This window comes from Larus michahellis, chromosome 10, assembly GCF_964199755.1.
Source record: "Larus michahellis chromosome 10, bLarMic1.1, whole genome shotgun sequence".
In the NCBI taxonomy this organism is placed as follows: Eukaryota; Metazoa; Chordata; class Aves; order Charadriiformes; family Laridae; genus Larus; species Larus michahellis.
Window position 1 is genome coordinate 2880916 of NC_133905.1, and position 21055 is coordinate 2901970.

Genomic DNA, 21055 nt, shown 5'->3' on the forward strand with positions numbered 1-21055 from the left:
GTTTATTACAGACTTGCATCTTACTCGGGCTGAATTGTAACTGAAGCCAGGAGAGTTTCCAGGGAAGTATCGCTAGATGCCTGTCCTGTCCTTTCCTCTCCTTGGCCTCTGTCGTGTACAGCACTGGCTTAGCTGGGCCCGTGCAACCCCTGGTGTGTTGCTGGAGGCTGGTTGTCTGCCAGAGATGCTCCCTGTTCTAGCGACCACCACTGTGAGTGTCTGTGGCTTGTGCTGTGGTTTCAAAAACAATCTCTGGGCCAAGCAGGGCCTGCAGCATCCCAGTTTCCCAGTGAGGAACCTGCTTGTTTAATCCCCTCCTTTCTCCCCACTGGCAGCTGGAGGGTTTGGAGAGGAACGAGACTGAGCTCAACACAATTGAAGCCAAGAAGCTGGCCCACCGGCTCCGGGCTGTGACGGACCACATGGACCACTACTTTGGCAATGATGTGCACATCACTTTCCGCCTGCTGTCCCGTCTCATGGCCTTTGAGAGCCGGCAGCATGGCTTTGGCTTGACAGCCACACAGGACGCGCACTTCAATGAGGTGAGTCCTTCCCCCGAATCAGAGTGGCCTCTAATGCTTCTTCTCTTTGTAGCCACCCTGAGCCTGGGTCTTTGAGGGGCTTGAGGATGTTGTGAGAGCACGTCAGGAGCACTGGGCTCCCCAGTGCGGCACAGACATTGGCCCACAGGAGCAAGACCCATGGAGGTCACCTGCGTGGTTGGGGCTGGAGCACAGGGTGGATGAGGAGAGGCAGAGAGCTGGGTTTACTCAGCCTGGGAAGGCAAAGAGAGGTCTTGCTGCTGCCTGCAAGTCCCTCATGGCAGGGATGCAGGAAAGATGTCACTGTAGGACACTGATGAGTGTTGAGGGTGAGGGCCCATCATAGCAGAAAGTACCTCTTCCCTGAGCCCTCGTGCAGCCAGCTGGGCAGAGAGCACAGTGCTGCAGCCTGGGGGTGGTCAGGATGGGGCTCAAAGGCCGTGCTTCCCTCACTCCCTGCCCCTGTGTGTCTCCCATGCAGAACCTGCTGCGTGCAGGCAGCTCCGTGCTGGCGCCTGAGAACCGGGAGCACTGGGCCATGCTGCCACACAGTGAGCATGGCAGCGCCAGCCTCATGGAGCAGCTGCGGGACTACTCAGGCACGCTGGCCAGCAACATGAAACTCACCTACCTCAACCCTGTTGGCGTCGTCACCCCCAACATCAGTGAGTAGGAGCTGGCTGGTGGAGGGGCCTGGCCGTGGTGGTGCAGAGCCACTCCTCCATCATACCCTGTCCTCCTCATCTCGCTTCACCTCAGTGAGGGTGCTGATAACGTCCTTTTTGGCGCTCTGAAACGTGGGGAGATGTTTGTGAGAGACATCCTGGTCCCATCCCTGCCTGGAGTAGGTTACGCACCACTGAGAGTAAGAGAGCAGGAGTGTGCTGCCTGCTTCGTTACCTCCCAGTCCAGTGAAAAAGCTGCTGGCCTCAGTGGCAGAAGTACCCTGCCCTGTGGCAGAGCAAGGGTTTGGGCTGGGAAGGAGCACTGTGGGTGCTGGGATCTCACGTCATGCCCAAACACAGGACATATCCCCAACCCAGCCTGTGGCTCATACAGTCCCATTGCCAGTGACTTCAAACCTGGGGTGCCCTGGAACATGGCTGCTCTCCAGGTGGCTGCCCTAGAGCTGACTTTCACTCCCTCGCTCCTCCGCAGTGCTGACCATCGATCGCATGGAGAACCACTCCCATATCCGCCGGCGCTACCCTCGCTACCACAGCAGCCTCTTCCGGGGCCAACCCGCCTGGGACCCCCACACCCATGTGGTGCTGCCGCTGTCGGTGCTGAGCCCCCCGAAAGCTGAAGGTGAGCATGTGAGCATCATTCGGGGAACAGCGTGGGTGGGCGCGGAAGGGAAGATGTGCCCCTGCTGAGACCTAGCTCTGTCAGAGGTCCACAAGTTGCCCTTCAGCGCTCGGAGCTTCTGACTTCACCACATCCCAAAGACTCCTGGTGGGCTCACAAGCTGCTTTCAGAACAGCATGTGAGTGTTCTCACCATCCCCTTGTGTGCCTCAGCTGCCTCTACAGCGGTGCCCACACTGGCTGAGGGCGAAGGGAACTACACTGTGGAGAACGCCTCCCCGAGGCAGGCGCTGCCAGAGCCCGAGCCCGCTCTCACTGTGATCATCCTCATCATGTACCGCACCCTGGGGGGGCTGCTGCCTGCACGCTACCAGGTGGATCGCCGCAGCGTCAGGTACGTCCTCCTCCCCTTTGCTGGCCACAAGCGCCTGTGGAGAGAGGCTGGCTGGATACTGCTCTGTCCCCTCCAGCAGTTGCTGAGTCCATCTGCAATGGCTTGGGTTTGGTTCCTTGCAGTGCTCTGCTTGTTCCCCACCTTGGCGTTGCTCTGCCCCATGTTTCTTGACTGCATGGCGCGGGCTGGGTAGAGCTGTTCCCTCTGGGACATTAGTGCAGGATGTCTGGGAAGTCCCCAGAGGGCTGCAGCTGCCAGGCATGGTGGTGGTGAAGCCCTGTTGCTCCTTACAGGCTCCCCAAGAATCCTGTGATGAACTCCCCCATCGTGAGCGTGTCTGTGTTCAGCAATCACACCTTCCTGCGGGGGCCCCTGGACACCCCTCTCGTGCTGGAATTTCGCCTGCTGGAGACAGCCAACAGGAGCAAACCTCTCTGCGTCCAGTGGAACCACTCCAGCCCGTGAGTCAAGCACAGCTGGACCACTTGCTTTGAGCTGCTTTCCCCAGGCACCTCCTCGTTCCCCACGTCTCCCTGGCCATGACAGGCTGTGTGCCTGGGTAGCACCGGGACATGGGGGTTTCTGCCCTCTCCCAGGGCATTTGTTCCTGCTGGGAGGGCACAGCAGGGTCCCTGCAGGGCTCTGGCTCCAGTACTTCAGCTGTAGGAGTGCAGTTGTATCTGCTGGGAGAAAAGCCGTGCCCATCACGCCTCTTCTCTGCAGTTCCTTCCCCACACACCACACTCATCTGTCTTCTCTCCTAAGTGCGCTCTGCTTTTTGGTGGCTGCAGGACCAACCCCTCTGGCTTCTGGACAGCCAGGGACTGCGAGCTCGTGTACCGAAACACCACACATGTCCACTGCCAGTGCTCCCAGTTTGGCACCTTTGGGGTTCTGATGGACAGCTCGCACCGAGAGGTAACCACGGCCTTCGGGGCTGTGGGTGGTGGGGGCTGTTAGCCACTGGGTCCCAGAATAAGCAGGCACAGGCAGAAAAATCACTGTGGGACACAAGTAGAGTCTGAGGGCTCAGCAGGCGTCCTGCCTCTCCCCCTAACGCAGCTTTTTGCCTTTGGTTCTCTGCTTCTGCAGCAACTGGAAGGTGACCTAGAGACATTGGCAATTGTCACCTATTCCTTGGTGTCTCTCTCCTTGGTGGCTCTGCTGCTGACCTTCTCCTTCCTGACCTGCCTCAAAGGCCTGAAGTCCAACACATGTAGCATCCACTCCAACATATCGGTCACCCTCTTCTTCTCTGAGCTGCTCTTTCTTCTTGGCATCAACCACACTGAGAACCAGGTCTGTGGGCTTGAACAAGCACACCCTTGGGGGTGGGGGTGAGGCGTGGATGATGCAGTTAGCCTTGGCACAGCGGGACCATCTCTGAGTGGCTTTTGTCTCCCCAGTTTCTTTGCACTGTGATTGCCATCCTCCTCCACTGCTTCTTCCTCTCCACCTTCGCCTGGCTGTTTGTCCAGGGCCTCCACATCTACCGAATGCAGACCGAAGCCCGCAATGTCAACTTTGGGGCCATGCGTTTCTACTATGCCATCGGCTGGGGAGTGCCTGCCATCATCACCGGTAAGAGCTACTTGTCCTACAGCCATGCCAAAAGCACCGGTTCTCAGCAGCCTCCTGATCCCCTGGTGTTGCCCGTCTCGCTTACCCAGTGAGGAGAGCTGAGGGTGGGCTTGCCACAGCCAGCGGTGCTGTGGTGGTCAGCTGAGGACCATGTATCAAGAGCTGTCGTCTTGCCTCCTGGGGAGAAGTAATTCCTCAGCGCATCTCCCCATGGCTTGTTTGATGGGCATGGGGCTCCTGCTGTCCCAGGGCTTGTGGTTAAGGTCTCCTCGTTTCCCAAGCCTGCGTGCTTGAGTGATCTGTTGCTGGCAGTGAATGCCTGCTGGGCTGCGCTGTGTCAGGGACCCCTGCGGGAAAGGAAATAACGATCTTGATGCTGGGTCTTGCAGTCCTGGCTCTTTCCCCTGTGGCTGTAAGCCTGTGCACACGAGGAGCAGCGAGAGAGTCCCTTCACGGCCTTCAGTGCTGCGATGGGATCAACTTGGCTTGGGCAAGTCCAAAGCGGTTGGGTCTGGACCTGACCTCTCCCTTCCTCCCGCAGGGCTGGCCGTTGGCCTGGATCCTGAGGGCTATGGGAACCCTGACTTCTGCTGGATTTCCATTCATGATAAGCTGGTCTGGAGCTTTGCAGGCCCCATTACTGTCGTCATTGTGGTAAAACCCTGTCCTGTTTCACCCACAGCCCTCTCCTGCCTCCCTTCTCCGCACCATGGGCACTGCCCCCTTCCTTGGCTGCCCACTGCCTGCCCCCTTTTCTGTATTCTCCTTCCTCAGTCAGAGGCCCTCTCTCTGTCCCTCCTCGCTCCAGCCAAACTTGGGGGAGGCCATAGCTCGGGCGTGAAGGGGAAAGGAAGGGACGTTTGCATGGGCCTGGTGGACCTGGAGTCTGCCTGTGCTCTGCGCTGGGGATGTCAGGTCACAGACGGCCCTTGGCACAGCTTCTAATCAGTGCCAACGCTTTCAGATGAATGGGGTCATGTTCCTGCTTGTGGCCAAGATGTCCTGTTCCCCAGGCCAAAAGGAGACCAAGAAGAAATCGGTTCTGTGAGTATTAGTGGCCAAACTCCCGGCAGAGTTCCTGTGGCTCGTGGGTTTTAGCATTGATCATTAGCAGTGATCATCCTCCCTCTTCCACCATCGCAGAGTGTCCCTCTGTGCATCAGTGTCAGCCTTGCAGCCACTTTCCTCTCCCACACCTGCTGGCCACATTAACCCTTCCTAAACTTTGTCCTTTCCTCTTATTCCTACGCCCCCATTCTCCACACTGTCCTGCCAGCCTGTCCACCTTCACCGCCTGCCCTCACAGCCACCCCTTATGTCTGCGTGGATTCAACGCTCAGCCCTTATCAACTCTCAGCACCTGCTGCTGCTTCTCCTACATGTTCGTTCTGAGACCTTTCCCCGCTCCCTCCTGGGCCAGCCCTGGAGCTTGGCTCAGCTCTCTGTGGCTCCAAATGACCCGTGTCGTTTGGGCCCCTGTGTTTGCCATGTGTGATCCAGAAGGGAAGGTGCGGGAGCTGGGGGGAGCCGAACCGCTGTGCAGAGATGAGCCCGCAGCGCTGGGCACAGCAGGGAGGGCTGGGCAGGATTGTGCTTTCCCCTCTGGATCTCTGTCTGCGAGCACTAGACTGTAGATTAACAACACGCACTAACCTCTCGGTGTGTGTCTGTGTGCCTGTCTGTCTGTCTGTCTCTCTCTCTCCAGCATGACGTTACGGAGCTCCTTTGTTCTGCTTCTAGTTATTAGCACTACCTGGCTCTTTGGCCTCTTGGCTGTCAACAACAGTGTCCTGGCTTTCCACTACCTCTACACTGTCCTCTGCAGCCTCCAGGTAACTGCCCGGCCTCTGCCAGGGGAGGGCACAGGTCAGCCCAGGAGAGCGTCCCTGTGGTCCCCACGGCCGTCTCTGGAGAGTGGCACACCACGCTGAGCCCCCAGCATCCCGCTGCGCTCCTTGTCCCCTCCCTTGTCACCGCTGCAACAGCGAGTGCCTCCTGCCAGTCCTTGCTGCTGTGCCCGTGGTGAGCAGTGGCATGGAGCAGGAGGTGGCTCCAAGGTGCTTGCTTCAGAGGTGACATCCAAGGGGCATCGAGGACCGTCTCGGGAGGGAAGGGGTCTCCCTGCTCTCAGGGAGCAGAGCAAAAGAGTGGCCTGCAACAGAGGTGTCAAACACCCCAAATGTGACCCACAGCAGCACCCTGCGGACCTCCTGCCACCACCGTGGCTGGTGTTGCTGTAGGGGACCCTGCCAGCCGCTCGTTGGCCGCTACCAGCAAAGGGAACACCCCCACCCTTTCCTCCTTCACCCGTGGCCACCGTGGGGGTTAGCACTGATCAGCGTCAAGGGGCTCTTTAGTGCGTCCCTGTCCTGGTGGCCACCAGGGCCAACACACTGGGCTCTGGAGGAGCCAGGGAGCGGCCAGGATCCGGTGCTGCGGGGCAAGCAGGTCATCCAGCAGCAAGGGGCTGTCTCTCACAGCATCTCTCCCCGCAGGGCCTGGCTGTGCTGGTCCTGTTCTGCGTGCTGAATGAGGAGGTGCGGGAGGCCTGGAAGCTGGCCTGCCTCGGCAAGAAGGGGCAGAACGAGGAGGCCACGAGGAGCACGCAGGTGGGTGAGAGCAGGAGCAGCCCAGGTGTCTGGGGACAGGCTGCCCGCCTGGGGCAGGAGCTGACAGGGGTGTCCCCGCTGCGGGTGGGAAGGCCATGCCCTGGGCTGCCGTGGCGCCTCCTAAACAGGGCATGTGCCTCTCTCCCGGCCTCGACAGGGCCCCAGCGCCTACAACAACACAGCGCTGTTTGAGGAGAGCGGGCTCATCCGCATCACCCTGGGCGCCTCCACCATCTCGTCGGTGAGCAGCGTGCGCTCTGCCCGCACCCACTCCAGCCAGCGGCCTTACCTCAGGTAGGGAGCGGCGAAGGGCTCGGGGGTGCCAGGAGCACGCGGGCAGAGCCAAGGGCTCCTGCCGCTGTTACGGTTCAAGCCTCCTGTCTTTCAGAGACAACGTGACGGCACGTCAGGGCTCGGCCCTGGATCACAGCCTGCTGGCTCACGCCGGCCCCACAGACATCGACGTGGCCATGTTCCACCGTGATGCCGGGGGAGGTAAGGCTCAGCCCGGTGCCCAGGTTTGGGGCTGACCCAGCGCATCCTAAATTAACTCCCGGCTGAAGGAAACCCTTCCCGTGGCAGGCTCTGGCTGTACAGTTACATCCTTCACCCTGTGTTCGGGTGTGACTCCCAAACACGCTGTGGACATGTAGGAGAGGCAGCAGCTGTGTCACATAGCACGGCCTCCTCCTGGCCAGACAGCGAAGGGCATTACCAGCCTCCAAGGAGCTAGAAATGGAGGAGGCACGGGGTGGGGGCATAGGCTGTCGTGGGGTCTGTGGGGACCCTGGGCTCCCCAGTACAGCACAGGCGTACTGGAGTGAGACGAGTGGGGGCCGCTCTCGTGGCTGGAGCCGGGGCGTGGGACAGGTGAGCAGAGGCTGAGGGAGGTGGGTTTGCTCAGCCCGGAGGAAGAGGAGGCAAAGGGGATCTCACAGCTAATTGTAACTGCCTTAGAGGGAGGTGCAGTGAGATGGAGCCAGGCTCCTCTCCTGGGCCGCTGGTGAAAGGGCAGGGGGAGCAGGCGCAGGGTGCTGCCGCAGGAAGGGCAGTGAGGGGTCAGGCAGGCTGTTGTCCTCGTAAAGGTGGTCAACCCTGGGGTGGTTCTGCCTTCCTGGAGGCAGTCGGAGCCTGTCTGGCCCTGCCTGGGCAGAGGTCAGAGCAGAGACCTTTGGGTCCCTCCCTGCCTCCATTACTTAGTGATTCGGTTGTTTAACTGACAGATGCTCGCAGGCACGAGTCTGTCTGACCAAACCGGGAAGGAAAAGCTTCGCCCACCCTCATTCCAAATGTCTCCCCAACACATGCTGTGTCCCTACAGACCAGGACTCGGACTCGGACAGTGACCTGTCTCTGGATGAAGAGCGCAGCCTCTCCATCCCGTCCTCAGAGAGCGAGGAGAACGTGCGCCTGCGGGGCCGCTTCCAGCGCCAGTTCAAGCGGGCGGCACACAGCGAACGCCTCCTCACTAACCCCACCAACACCACTCCCAAAGGCAAGTCCCGGGGGCTCTGGCAGGGGAAAGGGTGAGCTCAGGTCCCTGGGGGCCAGGCCGTGTCTTGTGATGGCTTCAATTGCTGCTCACAGAAATATTCTCTCCCTCTTCCCTGGGGCCTGTTTTGCTGTGTCCTTCACCAGATGTGGATGGCAACGACCTCATGTCATACTGGCCGGCTCTGGGCGAGTGCGAGGTTCACCCCTGCTCCCTGCAGAAGTGGGGCTCCGAGCGGAAGCTGGGATTTGACATCAACAAGGATGCGGCCAATAATAATCAGCCAGACCTGGCCTTGACCAGCGGGGATGAGAATTCCCTCACCCAGACCCAACGGCAAAGAAAAGGTAATGGCCTGGAGCAAGCAGGCAAGGGTGGCCTGGCCTGTCTCAGGTTGTTGTGGCCCTGAAGGCTCAGCATCAGATCCACCTTGTCGTGTCCTTGGGGAGGTATGGCTTGTCACCCCCAGCTTTCATGCTCTTTTGACTGTTATGCAGAGATTTGACTTCTCTTTCTGTCTGGTGCAGGGATTTTGAAGAACCGCCTCCAGTACCCTCCGACTCTCCAAGGCTTGCCATCCGTCGGCAGGATGACCAATGAGCTGACATGGTACAAGACCTCCACGCTGGGTCACAGGGCTGTCCCTGCCGCCTCCTACGGCAGGATCTACTCTGGGGCGGGCAGTCTGTCGCAGCCAGCAAGCCGGTACTCATCACGGGAGCAGCTTGACATGCTGATGAGGAGACAGATGTCCCGCGAGCAGCTGAGCAGACACAACTCACGAGAGTGCTTGGAAGCTGTCCCCAGCCGTCACGGGTCCAGGGAGGAGCTGGACACTATCCCCAGCAGGCATGGGTCTACTGAACACCTGGAAAGTATCCCAAGCAGACACGGGTCTAGGGAAAACTTGGATCTACTGGCTGCTAGGCCCAGTCAAAGAAATCATGGGAATACACTGCCCCGGAGGCAGGGCTCCAGAGACCACCTTGACACTTTACCCTGCAGATTTGGGTCAAGAGAGCAGCTAGACTGTGGGCCAGTAAGAGAGGTGTCTAGAGAGTGGCTAAACACATTGCCAAGTAGGCAAGTGTCCAGAGACCGAATAGACACGTTGCCAAGTCGAGATACTTCTCGAGAACAATTGGATTTGCTTTCTAGAAGACAGCCTTCAAGGGACCAGCTAGCATCGGCCAGACAAACATCAAGGGAGCAGCTGGACTTTCTCTCCAGAAGATCTAATTCCAGAGAGCCTCTGGAGACGGTGCCTAGCAGGCATCCCTCGCAGGACAACCTGGGGAGTCTCTCTAGGAGGCAGCTGTCTAGGGAAAGCCTAGAGCCGCTGTCAAGGAGACAGCCTTCTAGAGAGAACCTGGAGGCCGTTCCCAGCCGACATCCTTCCACGGAACAGTTAGATATCCTTTCTTCCATCCTTGCTTCTTTTAACTCCTCCGTCCTGTCTTCGGTGCAATCTTCCAGCACACCTTCAGGCCCCCAGACCACCGCCACCCCCTCTGCCATGCAGACCTCGACGCCCTCTGCAATGTGCCCCTCGACGCCTCGCTCCACCACCTCCCACAGCATTTCGGAGCTGTCACCAGACTCAGAGTGAGTGTGTCCCTTCCTCAGCCAGGCCTCGGGCATCGTCTGCCTGCCCGGCTTCCTCCCGAAGGGCGTTTGGTCTGGGGGGAGAGGGCTGTGTAACGGTGAGCCCCAGGGTGCGTGGCAGGTGTCTCCTGGTCCTGAATAGTCACCGGGCAGGGAGAACCCTTGGGTGCGACAGCTCTGGGTGCTTGCAGTGCAGCGCGAGTAGAAGCATGAGTGTATCTGGGTCTGCTCGCTTTGCCCGAAGTGATGGCCCTCACTTGTGGCCTGTCGGGGCTCAGGGAAGATGCTTTGTGCAGCCAGGCTGACCTCCTGGCTGGTCCCTTGCTCGGGGCCGGCTGTAAGTCCCAATGAGCAGATGCGTACGAGGGCCAGACTGGATGGAGAGGAGGGGGGGGCCCTGTCTGCCCCAGACACATTTCTCCCCAGGGACCCTGTCCCAGTCTGTCATTTCCTCCCCTCCAGCTCTGCTCCCTGCTGGTACTGCTGCCATCCCTTCCCATCTCGTCCCATCCCTCCTTTACCTGAACTCAGGGACTTGGAGACAGTCGTTCTTGCCCTGACACAGGAGTTGGTTTCTGCTCTGGTATAGCTTGGGGGGAGGCAGCTGGAGCTCAGGGGAGATGCCATGGCTTAACGCTGTTTTTCTTTCCTCCAAGAAGAATAACAAGAAACGAGGGCCATTCCTGAGGGGCCGAAGCTGTCTGCGAGAGAGACAGAAGAAGCAGGGCCCTTCGCCTAGCCAGGCACTGCCAGCTGAGGTTTGGTGTCCCCAGGGGGCAGGGGCCAGAACTGCTGGTGGTCAGAGGCCCAAAACCGACCCTGCCTTCCCCTGCCCTCCGGGCTGAGGAGCCGGCAGCCTGCACCATCCACCGCCAGGAGCCTCCAGGCTCGGCTGCTGCCGTGCTCCCCAGCGCTTGCCCGGTGTGACAGGTATGGCAGGAGCTTGCTCGGGTGAGGGTGGCTTCTCCAGCCCCCCAGGACCAAGCTCTTCCTCTGCGACCCGTTTGTACGCAGGGTGTGCGTGGAGGGTGGGCAGGGGCAGGGGGATGGAAACGGAGCCCGGGACGTGGGGGTGGGGGAGGGTTTTCTACCTTTTTGTATCTTTGTAATCAGAGAGAAGAGAAATTTCTATGGTTATTTTTACGGATGGTCTGTTCCCGGGACCCTGGAGCATTTGTATCACCAACAGCCCTTTGCTGGCTTCCTTAGGGGTACCAGGGGCCCTGAGGTGGGCCGGAGGGACAGTGCCAGGCAGACCTTATGGCTTTGCCAGCACCGCTCTGTCCCATCTCCGTTGCAGGGCAGCTGGCCCTGCTGCCCCTCTCGCCCTCCCACCGTGCAGCTCCACACGTGTCTCGGCGCCGTCCTCCTACCTGGTGTCCCTCAGGCCCCTGCAGCCTTGCCGGCCCCGCAGCCAGGCCCCCCTCTGCCCTCCCGTGGGACCCCCTCGGGGCTGCCCCCCATCTGTGAGTCAGGGCTGTGTGCCAGCAAGAGCACGAGCGAGTGGGGCAGCAAATTGGGCACTAGGGACCCGCTGGGGGAGGAAACGAGCTTTGCTGTTCAGTCTCACTCCTGTAAGTGCTGGTTTCCTCCGCTCAGCAAATGAGCACTGTGTTTTTACCCACTGCGTGTTGTGCTCTTTAACCTCCGTGTTACAGAGCCAACCTCTGTTGGTTTGTGGGTCCAGGCAAGGAGCTGGATGACCCTCACCCTGCTCCGCAGCAGGCTGGGCTGTTCCCAGAGCTGGCGCTCGCCCTGTGGAGGATTAGCATCTGCAGGAACATGACGTGGCTCCCGTCTTGGGGTCCAGCATTGCCCACTAAAGTTGTATCTAGTTCCCTGGGGGCTCTGCGTACATACGCACGCGTCCCTGCGCTCTCTGGCTGGCAGAGGACCCCAGCTCAGAGTGGCCTGGATTTTGGGAGACAGAGATAAACAGCACTTTGCCCTCTCTGGAAATTCAGGCCGCCCTGATGGTTTCTCTGCTCCCACTGGCTGTGCCATGAGGTGACACTCCTCTGTGCCTACCCCGGCCTCGGGGCAGGGGCAGCCGGCTCGGGGGGCCGGCAAGCTCTCTTTCACTGGCCGAGCGCGGTGCCTCTGCTCGGCTGCCCCCATGGTGCTCTCGGGGCTGCGTGACAGCGCGCTCCGTACTGCCTTACTGCCACGCTGCTGTAGCTTCTTACTGCAGCCCAGCCTGACGTGTTTACAGGAGAGGACTTGTGCCACTGGCCTCTGGGCCCCTGGGAAGGCCAAGGCTTCTCGGCTACCTCCCCGAGTCAGCGGGGAGGACACAGAGGGGACAGCAGGGCTGGGTAACGGGGGTGCCATGGCAGGCTTGCTGCTGCCCTTCTCCCAGGGCCAGGGAGGGAAGGGCCTGCTGACATGTTTACATGCCATTTGGGACCGGCACGCAGAGGGAAAGCCTGCCGGCCCCGGGTGCCAGGAACAGCTTGGGCTCCTCCATGCTGCCTATCTTTGCCTTCACGAACAATCTCGTTTACATGTTTCTCTCTGGCTGCGCAGCATCGGAGCTCTGGCCTGTGCCTCGGCCAGCGCCGTGTTACCCCCGGCAGGGTTATCCGGTGGGTACCCATGTCCTCACCCCGGTGGGTACCCACGTCCTGCCCCTGCCGTGCCATAGGGCCCGCTCCTCCGCCAGACGGGGCACGAGAGTGCTTTGTGTTGGTGCCAAACGGAGAGCAAGTGACAAGTGCCAAAAATGAAGAGCGCGGCGGAGCCGGTGGCTATCCCCGCACAGCTGGGCCGGTCAAGAAGCGCAGGAGTCAGTCTGTGGCTCGGTCCCTGATTGTAGTGCTGTGGCCTGGGCTCTGGGGAGCATCCTCCTTGGATTTAGGTTTGGGTTTGGTTGGTTGGGTTGGTTTTTTTTCCCCTCTCTCCATCTCCCGATTCTGTGGGCAGGGAGCGGGGAGATGCCCGCGCCCCCCCCTTTCCCCCCCAGCTGTGTAAAAGTGTATCATGGAAGCGCCAGATTTGGAAATAAAAGTCTATAAAACGGTGCTGGCCTCTCTGCCGTCTCTCCCTGTGCTTGGGAACCATGGCTGGAGCTGCGGGCACAACGCTGGGGCTGGAGGCGATGCTGGGAGGGGGCTTGGGCAGGAGCTCGCAGCCAGCTCACCGTGGCCCCGGGGCAAGTTGACCTCAGGGTGACGGGGACCTTGGGTGCTGCCAGTTGCTTAAACTTGGCTGTATCCGTCCCCAGAGATATGGTGAGGGCTGCAGTGGTGCCCAGTGGCACCGGCCCTGGCTGGCAGGCACCATGGTGGCTGTGGTTAGCTGTGGAGCCCATGCGTGGCAGCAGCCGGCAGCCTGGGCGAGGCCAAGGGCAGCATGGCTGGGCTGTGGGGACAGAGAGGGAAATGGGAGAAGGAGGAGGAAGAGACCGAACGTGACCCCGGTGCTTTCAGTCCCTCCCTTTTCCGCAGCTGGAGGGGAAGGAGCAGGTGGGCAAAGGGCAGTATTGATCCATGGCACTCTGAGCAAGGGTCGCCACTGATGAGCGTAGACCCTCGGCCCCTCACGGCCTTCTTCCTTGGTGCTGGCCTGAGCCTGACCCAGCCCAGGGTGGCCCTTGAGCACTGGGGGTCGGACTCACAGTGGCCCCTGGCTAGTTCTGGTGGTGCCGGATGGTCCTGTCCTGCAGCCCTTCCCGAGGCTGGCCAGGAAGGGCTGTGGGAGGCTGGGGTGGCCGAGGGGGAGCCATGGGCAGAGCAGCTGGGGCGTGGGTGGGGGGCTGGAGGCTGGGGCACAGGAAGCAGCGATAAGGAGGCAGTAGATGGCACCCGACGTTACCAGCTGCTGCCAAGCAGGAGCCCTGTGATGGCCTTTGCTTCCCTGCCAGGTGAGCGGATGAGCGATGGGGAGGCAGCGTGTGGGCGCCTGTGCCAGCACCGGTATGTTGCTACCGGGCCACGGTGGGACTGACGGGCATGGGGGTGGGACAGCGCGGGGCCGGGGATGCAGCGGGGGCTGAGGGGTGCGGGCTCAGCCCCACTGCTGAAAGGCAGCCGAGGACTCCGCATGTGGCTGCTGTCGGACCCGGGTCGTGTGAGCTGGGGTGGCCACAGGATGCTTCCCCCCAGGAACGAGTTTCTCTGACTACAGACCGCGTGGTCCTGGGTGTCACCACTCATGACAAACACCAGCCTCGTCCCACCACCCAGGGCACCCAGAACTCCCCGGTGCCTACCCTGCCCACCGGCTTCACCCTGCAGCCTGGCACCAGTCAGCCCAGCCCACTGGTGCCGGCATCTCCACGGCCGCGTTCCCGCAGGTCTGGGCCAAGTGTGACTCAGAAATTCTCTGAAAACACTGGAGGTACCAGATCGTGGTGGAGCCCAGGAAGGTGTGATGGGTTCAGCACAGCTCTGGTGCCTGCTGGGGACCTTTGGAACAAGATAACGGCTGGGTCCATGCACTGAGGTAAAGCAGGACAGTCTACGGGGCACAGCACACGCATTTCCAGCAGGTAAGCAGGGGCTGGAGCAGCGCCCCGGGGAGGTGACCACTGGCAGCCCTTGGGAGGAGGTTGGCACCAGGATTTGCCCAGCGGCGAGAAGACCCCTGCCCTGCACTGGGCAGGGGCGCTGGGGCGGTGGCACCCTGGGCACAGCTGTGGGCCAGCAGCTGAGGCTGGCCAGGACAGTCCCCAGGATGGGATGGCCTTGGGGACAGCAATGACAGCCCGTGGCCTGCCACAGCCAGGGTACCCAGGACAACAGGCACTGGGGGAGCATGGTGGGTGCCACACAGCAGCGGGGCTGGGAAGCAGGCAGCTTCTCGGCAGGGCAGGAGGAAGGGCAGGAGGCAGGGAGCGGTGTCTCAAAGATCACGGGCAGTTTTTAATAAGAGGAAACAGAGTGTGCGCCTGACCGGCAGCACCCGACTGGCTTGGGCACAGCAGGTAGGAGGGCTGGGGGCAAAGCGGGGACTCAGGGTGGCACGGCCCTGGTCACCACACGAGTGGCTCACGGGTCTGGTCACAAGTGGATGAGCATCTCAGGACCGGTTGGGACTTCTAGCTGGGTGAGCCTGGTGGGACAATGGTACCTCACAGCTTGAGCAAGGTCAGGCTGCAGATCTGTATGGAGATGTCTTGGTCCCACCATCCCGGCCCCACAAAGGAAGAGATCCCATCCCAGCCCCGCTCCTCCTTGCCCATGGGCTCAGCCGGCTCTGCAGCGCGGGGGGCTGGGGAGGGCGCTGGCGGAGAGATGGCGAGCCCGTGACGCTCGCTGGGGATTGACATTCCTGCTCCCCTCATGTGTAAAGGGACAAAGTCTGCGGACGGGGCTGTGGGGTGGCCGGGGCTTTGCTCGGTGGCTGTGGTAGCCCGCTGCCCTGGCTGTGCTGCGGTACGTGGAGGAGAAGGGTGGTTGCCATCGAGGGGAGCTCTGCCTGGGCAGCCCCTACCTGTGCGCTCCGGTGGGGCAGATGGGGCTGGAGTGGGGGAGTGGGGCAGAAGCAGGCAGTGCCGATTGCTGGAGCCCCGGCTCCCTCCCTGCCCACACGCCGGCTGCCTGACGCTCTCCGGTGTGAGCTGCTGCTGCTTCAGGACTCCCAAAACTCGGCTCACCCCTGGCCTCGGGGCCGATCCCGCGTGCCTGGCCGGGATCTGATGGCTCTGTGAGGCCAGCGGGGCTGCGGGGTGGGCAGGGTGCTGGGTGTCCCCGGCTGCGGGGACACAGCCGAGCCATCCCTTATCTCACCGCAGCGGGCCGGCACACAGGAGGGCTGGGTGGCCATGGCAGCAGAGATGGTGCTGAACCACCGAGAGCCCCACAAGGTGCTGAGCGAGGCTGATCTGGAGGAGGTGGCACAGCGGAAACCTCCTGCCAAGCCCTCGCTGCACAGCTGTCTCCACAAGACCAGGTAGGACTGCGCCGGCCGGAGAGATGTGCCTAGACCCCGCCAGGCACCGTGCGCCCCAGCCCTGCTGCCACAGGGAGCCCAGCTCTGGCTGTCGCGGTGCCTGTGGCAGACACGGTGCAGACCCGGGGGTTGGTTCCTTCAAGCCCAAACAGCCTTGTCCCTGCTCTGTCCTCCTGCCTGGAGGGACACCTTGATCCCACAGCTGGAGCTGGGGGTCTGGTGGGACCCATTGCTTCCCATGGGGCCCCCCGCTGATGTCCCCAAGCCCTCATGCTTGTGGTCAGCCCTGGCTCCCACTCCTTCCCTGCCAGATGCTCAGCCTCCACCACCAAGTCCCTGCTGTTCCGGTTCCTGCCCTTCCTGAGCTGGCTGCCCCGCTACCCGATCAAGGACTGGCTCCTGGGGGACATTGCCTCAGGCTTCAGTGTGGGCATCATGCACCTGCCCCAGGGTGAGTTATGCCATGCCCAGGCCGCCAGGGGCTCCTCACAGGTCATGGAGCCAGGGCTTGGCCATCCATGATGTGTCTCCTTGCTCCACCATGTCCAGGGCTTGCCTACGCACTGCTGGCCGGCCTGCCACCTGTCACCGGTCTCTATTCCTCCTTTTACCCCGTCTTCCTCTACTTTTTCTTCGGGACGTCCAGGCACAACTCCGTGGGTGAGCTGAGGGACCACGTGCTCCCACAGGGATGGTGGGGAGGGAGTGAGGGTGAGGGGGTGAGCTTTCATCCATGGCCCAACATTGACATGTCAATGGGTGCGGGGTGGGGGAACCTTTCTTCCCTTTACCTACAAAGAAGGTGGTTGACCATACCAGAGCCCAAGCACACTGGGTGTGCTTTGAGCCTGGCCCAAGGGGACAGGTGCCTGTGGACCTGAGAGAGGTCCTGGTGCTGACCTTGGGCTCCCTGCCCAAACCCCACCTGTCCCCAGGCCCCTTTGCCGTCATCTCCGTCATGATTGGGAGCCTGACGGAGTCTCTGGTGCCCAGCGAGGACTTCCTGGAGCCTGTCAACGGCAGCAATATGACGGTCAATGAGGAAAGGAGGGACGCTGCCAGGGTGGAGCTGGTGGCCACCATCACTGTCTTGACAGGCATCTTCCAGGTAAAGGGGCCCCAGCCCAGCCTGGCAGGGAACTGGGGGGCTGTGGTGCCCCAGGGCCACAACCTGTGGGTCACTTCTGCCGCTTCTCCTTCCAGGTGGCCCTGGGCCTCCTGCAGTTTGGCTTTGTGGTGACCTACCTCTCGGAACCGCTGGTGCGTGGGTACACCACTGCTGCCTCCGTCCATGTCCTCATCTCCCAGCTCAAGAATGTCTTCGGGATCTCCCTGAACGAGCACTCGGGGCCGCTCTCGCTGTTCGCAGTGAGTGGGGGCTCACTGCTGCCCGGGTGCCTGGGTGCTCACCTGTGGGGCACATAGAGGCCCCTAAAAACCTGCCGGAGAGGCATCTGCTTTCCTGAGCCTGTTCCCTCCTCCTTTGTCCTCTAGACCTTCATTGAGATCTGCCAGAAGCTACCAAATACAAACTTGGGCACCCTGGTGACGGCCATCATTGCCATGGTGGTCATCTTCATCGTGAAAGAGCTCAACCACAAGTTTGCCGCCAAGCTGCCCATGCCCATCCCCATCGAGCTTATCACGGTACCCAGAGCTGCCCCAGCTCCCTGTGGGGATGCAGCCACGGATGGCCGTGTCCCCTCCAGAGTGGGGAGGGGTGGGATGGGGTGCCTTGGCGAGGGCAGCTCTAGGGCATGTGTCCCCTCCTCCTCCACCATGGTCCCTGCGCAGGAAGGCCCTGCCTCACTCCAGCCATCCTCCCCCAGATCATCATCTCCACTGGCATCTCCTACGGCGTCAACCTGAACGCCAAGTTTGGCATCTCCGTGGTGGGCAACATCCCCAGCGGGTGAGCAGTGCCAGGCCGTGAAGGTGGCTGAGCCAGGGTACCGCACTGCCCATGGGACCCCCCTTTTGAGCCCTGTCTCCCTGTCTTGGCTGTAGGTTGAAGCCGCCCGTGGTCCCTAACTTCAGCTACTTTGGGCAGGTGGTGGGCAATGCCTTCGCCATTGCCGTGGTGGGCTACGCCATCTGCATCTCCCTGGGCAAGATCTTTGCCTTGAAGCACGGCTACAAAGTGGACAGCAACCAGGTGATGCTCCGACGGGCAGGGCCCCTTCCCTGGGGGAAAACCAAGCGTGTATTTCTTGCAGTCAGGGGAAGGCATGGTGCTCCCCCTCCGCTGCTTTGTCCCTGCAGGAGCTGATTGCGCTGGGCTTCTGCAACTTCCTGGGTGGCTTCTTCCAATGTTTCGCCATCAGCTGCTCCATGTCTCGGAGCCTGGTACAGGAGAGCACAGGGGGGAACAGCCAGGTGGGTCTGGGCAGCGCTGCCTCCCTCTGCGGGGCTGGACTGGGGGCAAGGAGCACAGCGAGTGGTGGGGGACTTACCCTTCGCCTCCCGCTCTCCTTCCCCCCAGGTAGCCGGTGTCATCGCATCCCTTGTCATCCTGGTGACCATCCTGAAGATCGGAGAGCTCTTCCGGGACCTGCCCAAGGTACATCTGGTCCCACAGCCTCTGTGCCACGTCTCACCCCCGTGCCTGTCCCATGGCAAGGTGGTGTGGCTATGGTCCCCATAGCTGCAGGGACTTCCCTCCTAGGCCATCTTGTCTGCCATCATCATCATCAACCTCCACGGTATGTTCAAGCAGTTTAAAGATATCCGCATGCTCTGGAAGTCCAACCGAGTGGACCTGGTAAGGTGCCGACCAGCCCTGGGGCTTTGCTCTTGTCCCTGGAGGGGGTTTCTCCACCCTCCCTGAGGCTTGTAGATGCCAGCGGGGAGGCCATGCTGCAGCTGACAGTGTCCCCCCTCCAGATGGTCTGGGTTGTGACATTCCTGGCCACCCTCTTGCTGAACTTGGACATCGGCCTGGGGGCCTCGGTGGCCTTCGGGCTGCTCACCGTCATCTTCCGCACCCAGCTGTGAGTATAGCAGGGCTGGGGCCGGTGCCATGTCCTGAGGGCAGGAGAAGCCCATGGTGACCTCAGCCCCTTACTCTGCTCCCCACAGCCCCCGCTACTCCATCATGGGACGCATCTCCGACACCGAAGTCTACAGAGACGTGGCTGACTACCAGATGGTAACAGCAACAGGGGGTGGGAGAAGAGCTGCCTGCAGCTGGGGAGGGGGGCGTCTCAAAGCATCCCGGGGGGCTGTTTGCTGGGGAAAGAAGCAGGGGGCATTTTAGGGGAGGGAGGGAAGGGGAGCAGGGGGCTCCATCCCAGGGGTAGCACCCTCCCCGTCTGCCCCCAGGCACAGGAGATCCCTGGTGTGAAGATCTTCCGCTCCTCCTCCACCCTCTATTTTGCCAACGTGGAGCTGTACGCTGAGGCCCTGAAGAAGAAGGTAGGATTGCCGCCAGACCCCCTGGTACTCCCTGTGCCCCCGCCTGCTGGCACCAGGGTGGCGGTGTGGTGCCTGGGGACACAGTGCTGCATTGGTGTGCAGAGCGGCATCAACGTTGACCGCCTGATCAAGAAGAAGAAGAAGGCCCTCAAGAAGCTGAAGAAACAGCAGAAGAAAGCAGAGAAGGAGAAGGCAAAGAGGAAAAAGGTGCTTCCCGGCTCCAGCGGACCACCCCGGTGTCGCCCTGCACCGTCTCCCTGCCTGGCCCTGGCCCTCCCAATCATGCCTTTGCCGGGCTCGGTGGCGTGTGGGGCTCACGGTTCATTCTGAGGCCACTGGGTTAGGAGAGGCACTGGGACAGATCTGGGCCACGGTGTCACACCCAAGGTCAGTGGGGAAAGCCGGGCCGTTAATGATTAGGCGGTGGAGCCAGTAAGTCATTAGCCACTTGGTGAGTTAATCAGAATTAAGAGCGGGAGCAAAGGCTGATCTGGCGCCAGCTAATGAGTCCGGCTCTGTAGAGGGTCACGGGGGAGAGGGATGGGTCTCGAGGCATCCGGAAAGAGCCCAAAAGTGGGTGAAGGTGCGAGGGAGGCACCCACGCCCAGGGCCACCCACTGCCCGTGCCCTGGTGCAGCCAAAGAGCCTCGCCAGGCCCCACTGCGCTATAGGGCAGGGCGAGTCCGACGAGGACCCTGCCCAGCCAGGGGTGCCGCCAGCCCCCGTGCAGCGAGGCCGCGTCTCCTCCCCTCCCCCAGGACGCAGAGGACGGGCTTAATGGTCCGGGAGTGTCGGTGATCGTCCTGAGTGGGGCGGAGGGCAGTGCACCCCCCGAGCCCACCCTGCGCACCCTGGGGCTGCCCCAGCCCCACTTCCACACCGTCATCTTGGACTTCAGCGCTGTCAGCTTTGTGGACACTGTCTCTGTCAAGATCCTGAAGAACGTAAGGGGCTGGGGGAGCAGACGGGCCAGCAACCTTCCCAGGGGCATCCCCGGGGGTGGCCTGATGGCTGCTGCCTGTCCCTCTTCCCGGTTGAAACGCGTTTACTGCTATTTGCAGATCTTCAGGGATTTCCGTGAGATAGAAGTGGACGTCTTCATTGCCTGCTGCTCGGGTGAGGTGGCCCTGCAGAACCATCAGCCCTTGCTGGGCATGCCCACCCATTCAGGACGCAGCTGCTGGCCTGGGGCTCTGCTGCCCTCCATGGTGTCCCCATCCCCTGGGTTTCCCCAGGGGACAGGTGCTGCAGGTTGTCCCAGGGATCCAGCCTGAGCCCCGCAGCCCCTGGCGAGGCAGCTGGATCCCTGATTGATGACCTCCGTGCCCCTGCAGCGCAGGGGGAGGGAGGCTGCTCGGGGTTGGGTGGGTTGGTGGGTTCAGCAGGGTGCCGTAGCTTCGGATGTTTCTCCCTCCACACAGTCTCTGTCCTCGCCCAGCTGGAGCGGGGCAACTTCTTCAGCTCGACCATTACCAAGCACTGCTTCTTCCCCTCCGTGCATGATGCTGTGCTCCACATCACCGGGGAGCAGCGCCAGGCCTCGGTAAGCACCCAGCCTCCCTGTCCCCATCACTGTGACGGAGGTGGGGGGGCAGCCAAGCCCACCCCCTCCCTGTCTGTCGCCGTTAGGCGGACCACAGCACCAGGATGTAGCCCTGCGAGAGGAAGACATCTCCCCAAGGAGCCGGGCGGATGAAGGAGCCTTTGCCACCCCGACGGCACCAACTCACCCACCCTGGGGCCCGGGGGCCTTGTACCCCCACCAGCCCCTCTGGACTTTTGAGGGCTGGGGCCCTGCCCTGGCCGTGAGCTCCCGCTGTGACGGAGCTGCCCCAGCCCATCAGGCCGAGGTGCCCGCCGGGAGCCCCCCGCGCAGCCCCGCCACGGGCCTGTCCCACCGGGCTGGGCCCTGGTTTGGAGGGGCAGCGGAAGGATCCCCGGACCTGGCCAGCGCAGTTGGCGTCGCGGATAAAAATCATGTAGCTTTTTCTCAGGTTTCGTTTTAACGCACTTTCCTCAATAAAGGTGACCTCAGGCTGGGCGGCCTGGCTGCACCCCGGTGCTTGTGGGCACTGCCTGGCGGGGCCCAGGCCCGGGCCTGGCCCTCCCTGCGGGCAAGCTGGCCCGCCACCCCCTTCCCTCTGGCCCTTTTCTGCCACTTTTCCCCCTCCGACCCGCTCCGGGTCCGTCGGGCTGCGGCCGAGGGACCGGTACGG

The 21055-nt window shown here is 61.7% G+C and overlaps 2 protein-coding genes across 5 annotated transcripts in view; both read left to right on the forward strand.

Moving 5' to 3' along the window:
• Positions 1 to 12553, forward strand: part of CELSR3 (cadherin EGF LAG seven-pass G-type receptor 3) — a 34950-nt gene extending 22397 nt beyond the window's left edge. For 2 of the 4 annotated variants that reach the window (XM_074602687.1, XM_074602689.1), the window contains 18 exons: positions 336 to 545; positions 1027 to 1210; positions 1704 to 1853; positions 2066 to 2246; positions 2540 to 2707; positions 3038 to 3164; positions 3339 to 3545; positions 3653 to 3827; positions 4369 to 4481; positions 4792 to 4871; positions 5533 to 5659; positions 6323 to 6436; positions 6594 to 6730; positions 6825 to 6931; positions 7758 to 7931; positions 8075 to 8275; positions 8456 to 9533; positions 10190 to 12553. In XM_074602687.1, the coding sequence (XP_074458788.1) occupies positions 336 to 545; positions 1027 to 1210; positions 1704 to 1853; positions 2066 to 2246; positions 2540 to 2707; positions 3038 to 3164; positions 3339 to 3545; positions 3653 to 3827; positions 4369 to 4481; positions 4792 to 4871; positions 5533 to 5659; positions 6323 to 6436; positions 6594 to 6730; positions 6825 to 6931; positions 7758 to 7931; positions 8075 to 8275; positions 8456 to 9533; positions 10190 to 10220 (3564 nt within the window). In that variant the 3' untranslated portion in view covers positions 10221 to 12553. The remainder of the gene's footprint in view (positions 1 to 335; positions 546 to 1026; positions 1211 to 1703; positions 1854 to 2065; positions 2247 to 2539; positions 2708 to 3037; positions 3165 to 3338; positions 3546 to 3652; positions 3828 to 4368; positions 4482 to 4791; positions 4872 to 5532; positions 5660 to 6322; positions 6437 to 6593; positions 6731 to 6824; positions 6932 to 7757; positions 7932 to 8074; positions 8276 to 8455; positions 9534 to 10189) is intronic. The other 2 variants (XM_074602688.1, XR_012589319.1) reach the window with 2 other exon arrangements.
• A 2729-nt stretch (positions 12554 to 15282) lies between these two features.
• On the forward strand, positions 15283 to 20686 carry SLC26A6 (solute carrier family 26 member 6). Its single transcript, XM_074602235.1, has 19 exons — positions 15283 to 15425; positions 15737 to 15876; positions 15975 to 16085; positions 16361 to 16533; positions 16629 to 16793; positions 16920 to 17072; positions 17255 to 17337; positions 17433 to 17580; positions 17688 to 17801; positions 17908 to 17985; positions 18091 to 18186; positions 18309 to 18415; positions 18504 to 18573; positions 18747 to 18839; positions 18942 to 19046; positions 19598 to 19783; positions 19901 to 19955; positions 20261 to 20382; positions 20469 to 20686. The coding sequence occupies exons 1-19, from the start codon at positions 15298 to 15300 to the stop codon at positions 20490 to 20492; spliced, it is 2151 nt and encodes a 716-aa protein (XP_074458336.1). The 5' UTR covers positions 15283 to 15297; the 3' UTR covers positions 20493 to 20686.
• Positions 20687 to 21055: the final 369 nt, after the last annotated feature.

Coding starts and splice junctions, on each gene's coding strand:
- SLC26A6 (XM_074602235.1), top strand. CDS start 15,298: ATGGCAGCAGAGATGGTGCTGAACCACCGAGAGCCCCACAAGGTGCTG. Junction 17,338..17,432: donor GTGGGCAACATCCCCAGCGG/GTGAGCAGTGCC, acceptor TCTTGGCTGTAG/GTTGAAGCCGCCCGTGGTCC. Junction 20,383..20,468: donor GGGAGCAGCGCCAGGCCTCG/GTAAGCACCCAG, acceptor TGTCGCCGTTAG/GCGGACCACAGCACCAGGAT.